Source organism: Python bivittatus, unplaced genomic scaffold, assembly GCF_059951505.1.
Source record: "Python bivittatus isolate LINGU-HERP-01145 unplaced genomic scaffold, Pbiv_v1 ctg000850_np1212, whole genome shotgun sequence".
In the NCBI taxonomy this organism is placed as follows: Eukaryota; Metazoa; Chordata; class Lepidosauria; order Squamata; family Pythonidae; genus Python; species Python bivittatus.
The window spans coordinates 6,303,235-6,315,400 of NW_028277112.1; the positions used below are offsets into that span (position 1 = coordinate 6,303,235).

Consider the following 12,166-nt stretch of genomic DNA (forward strand, 5'->3'; position numbering starts at 1 on the left):
TCGGCCACCTTAGCGGAGGCCCGGAGGCGTCATCCTCTCCAGGGCGTCGCGCGCGGCAAAACCCCCTCCCTGCTCCCTAAACGACAAAGCTGAGCGGGCCGCTGCCTTAAGCGCTTCCTCCTCCTCCTCCTCCGGGCTCGGAGTCATGCGGCAAACCGACCCAGCCGCTGGGCCTTGCTATCTCCGGGGCCGGCCCGCCCGCCCTGCCCGGTTCTCTTTTGCAGGATACTTGTTGCACGGCTCTCTGCGTTGTAGTGTCCGGGGACTGCGACTCCTTGAGCAGCTGTAGGATCTGCTGGAGCCCCTGCTCGTCAGGTTTCCACTCGTACTCCATCTTGGCGCTCTGCAAAGACAACAGGCAGGAGCCGCCGTTAGCGGCAGTCACGGCGGTAGCGCTAGGCCCAAGCTGGAAGGGAAGCGCGGCGCCCAGTCCTTCCGGCCCTCTTCGCTACCCACGCCCAACCGGCCCCCCTACGGTCGCCCCGCTGCTCCCGCCGAGCCGAACGGACCTGCTGCTCGGTATTCTCCGCTCCGGCCGCCGCTGCCGCCTACTGTGCGCTGCGCGGAGCCGACTGAGTCACGGAGAAGAATTTGCAATCTGGCTCCGAGAGCCCGGCTGCCCGCGTTCCCCTGGGTCCTAGAGCCTCCTCGCCACCCAAGGTGGCTGGTCCCCTCGGCCGCGCCACGGGCAGGCTGGCTAACGCAGCCCAGGGAGGGAAGCATCAAAGCCGAAGAGAGGCGGCTGAGCAACGCGCGCGCATCTCTTCCTTCCCAACCGAGGAAGGAGGCTTACAAAGTCGTTTGAACGAGTGCCACCTATGTACACCATAGTCCTAGCCGTGGGACTCGAGCAGTGAGACTTCTTGCGGCAGCCTCACTTGAAGAGAAGGCATTTCTTCTAATGCCAGCCCTGTGGTCTTTCTCCCACAGTCTTTAATTTTATTAAACGGAAATTAGTAATTCAGTCCCGCTCGGGAAACCACTTTTCTTCTGTAGAGTGCTCAGATTTCCAGCTCTTTTCTGCACAATGCAATCCTCTGCTCAGAAATGGGCCACATTTGCGTTCAGTGTGACCTGCTTCCAGGGAAGATCATAATAATAATTTATTAAATTTATATGCCGCCCAACTTTCAGCAACTCTGGGTGGTTACAATTGCTAAAAACGTTTAAAAACAACAATACAAAAATACAAAACAGCACAAGACAAAGCATTTCAGCCTTATACTAGGAGTTTGGGGGAAATTATCACAGAGCTTGGACCTTGATGCATTTCAGGTTACTGAAAACTATCCCTGAGGTAAAGTGCTTTTCTCTGGCTATGTTCACGTCATGTCTATCTGTAGTCTTTTTAATCATGATCTATTCAACCTGAAGTTCTCTATTTGAATCAAACAACACAGTATGCTATGTACAGGTAGTCCTTGTTTAGCGACCACAATTGGGACCAGTAATTCAGTTGTTAGGCAGAGGTTGCTAAGTGAAACTGCAACTGTGCTTATTATCTTACTTCAGCTTTCCTTTATTTTACAGATCTGCAAAGGTTGTAAATGACAGGATTGGTTGTAAAGTTATTTTTTCATCACCGTCATAACTTGAACGGCCACTAAACAAGGCAGTTGCTAAACGAGGACTACCTACATTAATAAATTTTACTTTATTTTGGATGGATTTTAAAATGATTGAAATCCATTTCTTAATAATATGTATTATAGAAATACTTTTTTGTATTTTTTATTAGCTTGCTAGATTTATATCTCACCTTTCCTTCAGGAGTCAGTGGCATAGCTCTCCTCCCATTTTCCCCCACAACCCAGTAAATTAGGTTGGGCTGAGACTGGTGAGCCCAAAGTTTCCTGGTGACCTTCCAAATTGCTAATTGTCAAATTGCCCCTCCCCCCGTCATCTTGAATGTTTTTTAGTATTTATGTATAGGGTTGTTTTTAGTCAGATTTTAATTGATTGATTTTAATTATTTATATGGTATTGTTTTTTAATGGCTTGGGTTTTTGGTTTTAATTGTGAACCACCCAGAGTCACCCGTTGGGGGAGATGGGCAGCATACAAATTTAATAAATAAGGTGGACTTGAACTTGAGTCTCCATAGTGCCAGTCCACTGTCGCACATTCAGACCCAATGAGAATTCTGCCTTTCAAGTCTAGAGAGCCATCAACGCATCTTGTATATGTTTAAACCTCATAGACTAATATAAAATCTATGCTTTTGTTAGGAAAACAACTTTTACTTTAGACATGCAGCTGTTTCCCCCCTTTTCTGTTCTGATGGAAAACAGCCTAATAAAATATCCATAAGGAAATTGGGAATGCTGTACTTATTTTAAAGGATGGTCAAAAATATAATTACATGCTAATTGTGTGTGTGTGTGTGTGTGTATTTTTATATCTATCTATCTATCTATCTATCTATCTATCTATCTATCTATCTATCTCTTCCTACTACCGCACACACTCACACCTGCAGTTCTTAAACTTTTATGTTAAAGGATCCCATAATAACAATTTTAAGGAGGGGACCTTATAATAAGCAATCTGGACCTTAAGACGTAGCTTAGCTTTTACAAATGTTATTCATCCCATAGTATTTTTGGAGTGAAGTCAATCTGGAGTATCCACATTTAGAAATGTTACAAAGCTTCAAAATGACATTTTTCTGAATTTGGAATGAAGAGTGGGGTGAGGGGACTGTATTTGTCAAGGCATGTATTTTTAAAAACTGATTTGTTGAATAGAGAAAAATTGTTGCAAGATGAACTTTGTTACAGACACGCGTGTTGTTTCCAAGGGGCAGGAAGATGAAAATGGGTGCTTGTTATGGGGATTTCTGGCAGAGAAAGGTCACCTACTGATTACAATGGTACCTCGGGTTACGAACGCCTCTGCTTACGAACTTTTCGGGTTGCGACCAGCTCCGGCCGCAAAAATTTACCTCGGTTTGCGAACTCCGCCTGGGGGTACGAACCGGATCCGCGGCCATGTTCCGCCCGTGCCACGCAGTCCGCAGCCATGTTCCGCCCGGCCGCGCAGTCCACAGCCATGTTCCGCCCGGCCGCGCAGTCCACGGCCGTTTTTCTGCCCTGCCGCACGGTCCGCGGCCGTTTTTCCACCCTTGATGCGTGGTCCGCGGCCGTTTTTCCGCCCTTGACGCGTGGTCCGCGGACACCAGAACGGATTAACGGTAATTACATTGAACCTTATGGGAAAATTTGCTTCGAGTTGCGAGCAAATCGGGTTGCGACCAGAGTCACGGAACGGATTAAATTCGTAACCTGAGGTACCACTGTATTCTGAACCGTGGACAGTTCTTAGTAGGAAAAGCCATTTTGTGGAGGCATGACTGAGAGGGAAACATGCAGTGTTGCTGACTCTCTTCTCCCCACTGAACCATGCACATAGCCAAAGGCAGCTGGTCCCACTGGCTTTTCCATTCTTCCACAAGTCACTACCTTTGATGCCGACTCCTGATTTGATGGAAAGACATCCTTTGATCAGCTGATTCAAATCCATTTTTATAGCTCTTCAGCTAATGTAACTTGCCTACATAGGACTACACCTACAATGAATTCAATATTATAGGAACATTTTAATATACTATAATCACTTGCAATGCAGCAGCTGGAAAATAAAGAGTGAAGAAACTTAGATATTTTGATTAATACAGTATCTTGAACTAAATACTCAGTCAAAACTTAGTATTTTTTCAAACCCAGTGTCTGCTAAAGGATAAGACTGTATTCTTGTTCTGTAGTTTTAAAGATGTTGTAACATCGACTTGATCAACTAATACCAGCAACATAAAAATAAGGGCAAAGTACATTGTATAAACACCAAAACGTATGACTATACTTCTGAAAACTCCAAAAATACTGTACACACAGTATGTTTTCTGAAAGTAATTTTCAGAAATTATTAGCCAAGATACTTAATAAATTATAAACCATAATAGCTGTATTCCACATGTTAAGCCAAAACACCAAAGATTAATGGCACTCACAGTAAGATATAGCCAAGTGTGATTTGTACAATTTTTTTCTGATAATGTATGTGTAGATATGCATCAGCTTACCTTTCCTCAACTTATTTTGTGACATCTACATCTTCTTGTTCACTTCCTGGTGTATTTCATTGGTGAGGTCATCCACCAGTTTGGGGTTTGGTATCATCAGTATGCTGAGGATATGCAATTATATCTGTTGACATGGGGCCAGCCAGGTGAGGCTGTCAAGGTGGCTGAGGAATTCTGGGAGTTGAAGTCCACCCATCCTCAAGCTGCCAAGGTTGAGAAACACTGGCCTAGAACTTGTGCATGTTTGGATGGGGAGGAACATCTCCAACTCAATCCAGCAAGACCAAGTAATTGTGTATTTGTGTATCTGGCCACCCAGATCTGGAGATATTCCATCTTTGACCTTTGATGGGGTAGCACTTCCCCCTTCAAGGTTGATATGTAGTCTGGGGATCTTCCTGGACTCACAGCTCCTGCTTGAAAGAGCAGGTGTCAGCTGTGGCCAGGAAGGCCTTTGCACAATTCCATCTGGTGTGCCAGTTGTGCTCTTTCCTAGGTTGGGGGGCCCTTCAGATAGTCACTCATGCCCTAGTCACCTCGTGGATTGACTACTGCAGCACTTTACATGGGACTGCCCTTGAAGACCACCCAGAAGCTTCAACTGGTCCAGAATGTGGCAGCACAAGCAGCAATGGGGATGCCTCGGTATGCCCATGAAACACCTCTCCTTCACAAGCTGCATTGGTTGCTAGTTTGCTTCCGGGTGTGATTCAAGGTGTTGGTTGTTACCCATAAAGCCCTACATGGCATAGGGCCTGGTTACTTGAGGGACCACCTGTCTCCCATAGCATTTGCTCAGCCAGTTTGATCATACACGGTTGGCACACTCTGGGTTCCTTTGCTTAAACAATATCATCTATCAGGACCCTGGAAGTGTGCCTTCTCTGAAGCAGCACCTGCCCTCTTGAAGGAGGTTCCCCCCTAGATCCAGATGGCCCCCAGTCTGCTGTTGTTCAGAAGAACTGTGAAAATGTAGTTCTTCATCCAGGCCTTTGGTGAGGGAGAGTGAGACTCATTTCATCACGCTTACCATCTTTTATCTTTATCTTTTATTGATTTTATTCTAATTTCTTTGATTATTGTGAGCTGTCCAGAGTCACTGAGAGTCAGGGGACATACAAGTTTAATAAATTATTATTATTAGTTCTCAACACAGAAAACTTTTATATTGTTTACTTATCTGATACTGAAGCTTGCCATTACATATCTGCTCCATTCATATATTTCAAGCTAAGCAAGTTTTAATTTTAACTGAAATTTTAATGTTTTTATTTAATTCAAATTTGCATCATATAATTAATACATAAGATTTAAAAATTACAGGACATGATCAACTGCTAAACCTTTGATTATCCCAACCTCAATCACCTGTGACATACCAGACTCCTCTGTATAAAAGGGGGAAAAAATCAAGTTTTATCAAGTGTCGGAGAGTAACATTAGACTTCTGATAACAGTAGAACAGCATGATTCAAATAATGGATGTCTATTTTCAATAATATACTTGTGCTAAGTTTTTCACTGATAAATAAATTTCTAATACTAGAGGTAAAACAAGATTGATAATACTGACAGGAAGGCAAATTCATGTTTTACTACTGAACATATTCTTTAATTTATATTCTTTTCACATTGACAAACACTTTTACTTTGATGAAGTATTTGAATAATTTAATTTTAATCAATTACATTTTTCTTCTGCAGTGGATCTGACTAAAATATAAATTAAACACTTGATGCTTCCGACAAGAGTTACTTCTCAGACTTTTAATCAATCTATGACAACTTTTGAGACCCACTATTGGTTGGAGTTTGTCTGTTCAGGAGATTGGTGCTCTATCTGTTTGGACAAAGTCCCCCCACATGGGAGAAATTAACTTGTATAGTATCCCAGAATAAAATTTGCTGCGGTGGCAAATTTCTAACCATATAGAACATGACCATAACGTGAAACGTAACATGAAACATACTTTATAACGTGAAACATACTTTACCAGTTTAGACTACATCCGAACCTGAACAAAGATAGCCCAATCTCATATTAGTGTGTGTTAAATGGGATTGCCCCTGAAGACAGTTTGAAAACTACAGTATGTGTCATTTACATCATGACATGACAGGTACAAATTACATAATTCTCATTATTTGCATGATGATATTGATGCATATGATGTCTCATGATTTTTGCAGGACACCTATACATAACACTAAGATGTTACAAGCATGTTATGTCTTTTATCAAGAGTGCATTCCTAAGCAAACTTTTATTAAAGTTTGAAACACAAGAAGAACAAGTGAAGGAATGTATGATAAAATAGGCTAAAATGTTGGTTATAACATATAAGTGGGAGAATATGTGGATGAAAGGATTGAAATTTGCATAATATTATAATCTTACAGAGAATTTTTATAAAATGATGTATTGTTGATATTTATCACCGGAAAAATTGTCTAAAATCTATAAAGGTACTTCAAATTTATGCTGGAAATGTGAACAAGAGGGGACTTTTTATCATGCTTGGTGGACATGTAAAAAAGCTTAAAAAATTGGATTCAAATACATAAATACAGAAGATTTTAAAGATTACTACACAACTAAGCCAGAGATGTTTCTTTTGGGATTGATTGACAAAAAGTTGGAAAAAAATCATGGAATTTTGTTTTTATATATGATAACAGCAGCAAGACTGTTGTTCCACACGGTGGAAAGATTTGACACTACCGACAATGGAAGAGTGGGTGGTGAAGATGATGGAGCTTGCTGAGATGGCTAAATTGACAGTCTTGATTAGAGAAAAGACACTGAATAAGTTTAATGCCAACTGGAAGCCCCTTTTAGACTTTTTGTGTGAAACAGAAAAAAATGAAATTATGATATATAGGTTTGATGATTAGAAAAAATAGTAGTTGACAGAAAAAATGGAAGTTATGTTGTAACCATAGAGTAAGAGGTCAATTTAAATTTATACCTATAACTGGTAAAAGAAAATTGGAAGTCATTTCTTTTTGTTTTTTCTTTCTTATCTACACCCACCCACCCACCCTTCCTTTCCTTCCTTCCTTCCTTCCTTCCTTCCTTCCTTTTTTTCTCATCTTAAACATTAGTTTCTGTTTTTATCTTTCTTGCTTAAAATTTAATAAAGTTATTATTATTTTAAAAAGTGCATTCCTAAGCTAATATCGAAATAGTATTCTTGATTTTTAAGGCTTTTCTTGACTTGAGACTAAAATTCATGAAGGATCATTTATCTGTACTCTGAGAATCATTATATATTCCTTTGCAGAATCCCTTATCAACTAGTATCTGAGATTTCAGAATTGGTTCCCTTGCTCTGAAAAATTTGACCGGGAATGTCTAAATTTTTGCATATAGCTGTATTGTATACCCTAGAAGGTATGCCAAGGACTGCAAGTTTAGTTAAAGCATATGAAATTTTCTTTAGATACAATATTAAAAAGTACAAAAATAGTATCAGATATCTGTAGTTATAAGGCACTGTGTAGAAAGGAATCTCTTCTAAGATGGATAGATAAAACTTCCAGGCTAACAGCACTTATTTTCACTGCTGTCTTATTTCAGCAATGATTTCAAGAGAGAGAGAGAGGAGACATGGTGCTAAAACTGCCATTTACATTTCCAGTAATACACCATTATCTAAATCTTTCTGGACAGATGCAGCTAATCACAACTACAACAGTTTACATGTGCTTATGCTTTTAACAGAATATTTGCACCACCAGATATGTAAAGTTAAATATTGACTTTAGAGCCTCAACAGTACAGTGCTACCATTGTATTTCTGTATTCAGAACCAAAGTCTAAAAAATCATCAGTATACTTACAAGTATTCTTTAGTTTGACCTGTTGAGCATTTCTGAATAATCCTATTAGCTTAATAAGCTTTCACATGTACAGCAATCTGCATTAGATGACAATATTGAATGAACCCAGGTCCAGCACGCTGCTGTAGATATGATTAGGAATGAATCTGTTGCTCAGAGAATTGCCCCATCTTTCAAAACTTTTGTGCAGCTACTTCAGGGCTGTTCCCCTTCTGTACATGTCAGAAGTTGAATAGTTCTACCTTTCCTTTATCACGTTGATATTTTGCTGTCTTGATTGAATTGCTGATACATTCCTTTTATTTTGAACATACAACCCTTTTTGTTCTTAGCATCACTTACCAACCTCAGCTTTTTCTGAGCTTTTGATTTTTCTAATATCTCTATAATTCCAGGCTACTTTTGGGTATACCTTGGTGATAAAGGGGATTTCTTGGTGATTTGGCCTTCTTTCCACATGTGTCCTTTTGGCTTTCAAATCTTAACTAAACTTACTATGTAGCCACATTGGCATCTATGTCTGCCTTCATTTTTTCTCATTGATATTTTTTGTAGTTGTACTTTTAATGCTTACTTTTGGGGAACTCTCATCCATCTCAAGCTCCTTTTTCCATTAGCTTTTATTTTTGCTCTGACTTCATTAAAATCCATCTTCTTGAAACCCTAAATATACATTTCACTACACTCACCTTCTGTTTCTCTTAAAATCAAGAACTCCAGTATTACATTCCTTTAAATTACTGCTACTTCCACTGCCTTGACTAATTTTTTTCTATTGTTTAATAGTTCAAAGACAGCTGACCCTCCTTTACCTTCCTTCCATTCTAAAGGAGAAAATTATCTGCTTTCTGTATCTGTCCAAATAGATAACTTTCTTTGCTTTAGTACAATGTTGGTGGATTGTTCTCTTCGCTGCAAATTTGTACCTGTTTCTTCCAAATACTGTATGCAAAAATGAAAAAAAAAACCTTACATTTCTATGAGTTCCATATTGTAGCTTCATTTAAAACAAAAATTAAAAACATTTAAAAGTACATGCAAATAATACATTTATCATTATTATATGAATGAAGTATAATTTTCAGTATAATCCATAGTTTTTATTATTTTAAGACCAAACCTAGATGTACATGTTACATTTTATAACATAACAAAATGAGTATATATGTGTTAATGGTGTTAAATATCAATTATAGTTTAGATTTTCCCCAAGTTTCTGCTTTTTTCCTCTGAAACTTTTTTAAAAAAAAATCTTGTATCAAAATTTCTGGAATTTTTATACCTCTACTATCAGTTTATGTCATCAGGATTATGAACTGTCAGATATAACTATTTTTTTTCTAAAATGCCATAGGATTTTGTTTACTTTGTATAATTTCTACACAGTAACATATTTTTAATTATCATAATAATACCCTGACTTCATATAAATATCTTATGAATAAATGGACTAGCAAACTTTTAGGAATTTGGCAGTTATTTTGAGGTTTAGCTTGACAATTCTGAAGTTAAAAATTATTTATGAAGATTGATATATTAAAAAGTGATTTCTAAAATGTGTGACTCCTTGTTCAGAAAAGCTGATTTTTTTTATACTGCAAACCTTCATACAGTTACCAGCAGATAAACATAATTGAACTATATGGGGACTCTCTGATGCTAGGGCTGCAAAAGGTTGGCTGTGTCATGCTAACCTTAGGTAACTGTTCACTGAATTAACATAACAGGGTTCTCACAATGCACCAACAGCTATAAGGTAGCTACATTTTAACCTATCCTGTTGTGCGAACCTAGACATGGCATTGATAATGTTAAATACACTTGCTTGGGATGATAAACTTAATCAAAGTTTTTTATTGGCCTAATTTCTGTAAGCAAGGTTTTCTGCTAACAGAAACTTATTCCTCTGAGTTTTCTATCATCTGTTCTCCATGATAATGCTATTGTAGAGAATATAGTTTGTTCGAAATATGATTTGTAAAAGGACAACACTAGTAAAAACACTGTATTGTATCTGGCATGATTAATATGCCTATAAAGCATTCATCTGCAAACTATTCAAATTACATTTTGTAACATTGGAGACTGGAGTCTATAAATTGGAAAAGATGTGCTACTTCAGAGAAATACTTTTTATCAAAGACAGAAACAGCTTCAGTTCATGAAAGCCATCTTGAGGATCCTTTTATATTAATAAAAAAGCAAGGCAGAAAGCAAAACAATCATTGAGAAAGTCTGTTTCCCAGATTCCAACTGAAGTGTTGCATATCCCTACACTGTTTTAATCCTGATGGCTGCTTACAGTGGTTACCTCCAGATAGAGGGCAACCAATAGAGCATTGACACATCTATTCCATCTTACCCTGATTAACAGGATTTTCTCTGAAAATAAAACAACTGAAAAAAATCAAGGGTTACAAAAGGAAGATGACACTGTTTAGATATATACAGTCTATTGTGGAAATATCCCATTTTTCTTTCCTTGTAAGGCATTTTGAAAACTCCACCAGCTAAATCCAAGGCTGTTGAGCTTCTTTGTACTTTGTGGCATGACGTGCTGGACTATACAGGGTCAAGGCTGGTTCAGCACATCTTCAGTAATCCAAGCAAAGGAAAATCATACAGATAAAAAAAGAAATGCTAGAGCCACGTGGGATGATCCTTTCCGTGTCCAACTGATGCTCTGGACTGCAAGACCGCCCAATACTTTGCCCTACTGAGGCTAATCAGAGTTGTACTGCAGCGTCTCTGAAGAGGTGTATGTTAGCGAGCTCTAGTTTAGCCCGACAGATTCATGCTTAACGGCAACGAAGATCGTCTACAGAACCGTTAAAGCCAGAGGCTCAGCTGACTAGCTAACATATGGCGGCTCGTCAATAAGCTAACGCTAGATCTGCGCTGAAGGCGTTGGGAGGCACGTGGGCCGCTCTCGAAAATCCCCAGCGCGCCTAGTCAGGAGCTTCGAAATTAATTCCGCCCCGAGGCACGAACCAAGTCTCCGCCCCCACACTCCTCCCGCCCTCTCCCATGACCTCTGCCTGACCTCCTGCGCTCCTCCAACCCACGCCGCGCCAATCTGCCCCAGCAGCGGGGGGAGGGGTCGGCCCAATCGCAGCCTCGCTTCTTTTCGCCTCGCGGCGTCACAGAAGCTCAGGCGAAAAATCGAAGAGTCCCGGCGTCCCGTTGGGCGGAAGGCGAGACGTGGTGGAAGAGTCCGGCCTCCTTGTGGAGTTTCGCCGAGGCTTGTAACCTTAGAAACGGCGGGCTGGTCCCTTGAGGTGGGCAGACGCCGAAGCCAGAAGAAAGAGGACCCGGTCGCCCGCGTTAACGTTCCAAAAGCGAATCCCGTGGAACCGTTTGGGAAAATTGATGCTTTTTTGTAGTAGCTTGTCTCATCCAGTTTTTGCTGAGGTTAAAGCAGGACCAGTGACTGTCTAATTCACACCATTTAATCCAGTGTTTTTCAAACTTGGCCACTTTAAGATGTATGGACTTCAACTCCCAGTATTCCCCAACCAGCAGGTTGGCTGGGGAATTCTGGGAGTTGAAGTCCACATAGCTTAAAGTGGCCAAGTTTGAAAAACACTGATTTAATCTTACCACATACTTTACTGATTCATAGACTGAGATTGTAAGTTTCCATATTTTGTGGCTTTTTGTTCCCTTGTACCTTCTAATGTTCCAACATAGTCATTGAGGTCTTAACAGTAATTATGAGTACATCAGAGCCTAGTGGCATTTAAAAAACTAAGTGTGTTCACCCAAACATAATTACCCTGTGGTTTGCTTAGCCATGATTTATTGAATAAGCCATGATTGGCTGGATTTACACTATCCACAAGTCATAAACCATGGTTTGCAAGCCACAGTGGCAAAGCTCACAGTATACCACAAATGACATTGGACTTTGGATGTTTTCTGAACGCAGTTCGCTGTTTTTTCTGAACTGTCTGATGGCTATTCTGTTGGAAAATAAGCAAGAAACATTTCCAGAACACATTCTACAGATTGCTTCTGCTGGCTGTGCAATTCCTTCTGACTGAGGCCAACCAATACTGTGTTCTTCACCTGAGAAGAACACAGGAGCAAATTCCTACAGAAATATCCCAAATCAGGAGTCTCTCAGATACTTTTGCCTTGGGCATTTTTACTGTCATAGCAGGAGTTATTTAACTATGTAGAGTCTAATTGTCAGGTTGTATACAGAAAACAATCCTATTTTCAAAATGTATTTGCTGATTA

At 40.0% G+C, this 12,166-nt stretch overlaps 1 protein-coding gene across 1 annotated transcript in view; it reads right to left on the reverse strand.

The window, feature by feature from the left end:
- The window catches only part of TNPO1 (transportin 1), a 58,024-nt gene extending 56,762 nt beyond the window's left edge, over positions 1-1,262 (reverse strand). Inside the window, exons 1-2 of the mRNA XM_007438202.3 lie at positions 510-1,262; positions 230-343 (exon numbers count right to left, since the gene is read on the reverse strand). Of these exons, the coding sequence (XP_007438264.1) occupies positions 230-334 (105 nt within the window). The 5' untranslated portion in view covers positions 335-343; positions 510-1,262. The remainder of the gene's footprint in view (positions 1-229; positions 344-509) is intronic.
- Positions 1,263-12,166: the final 10,904 nt, after the last annotated feature.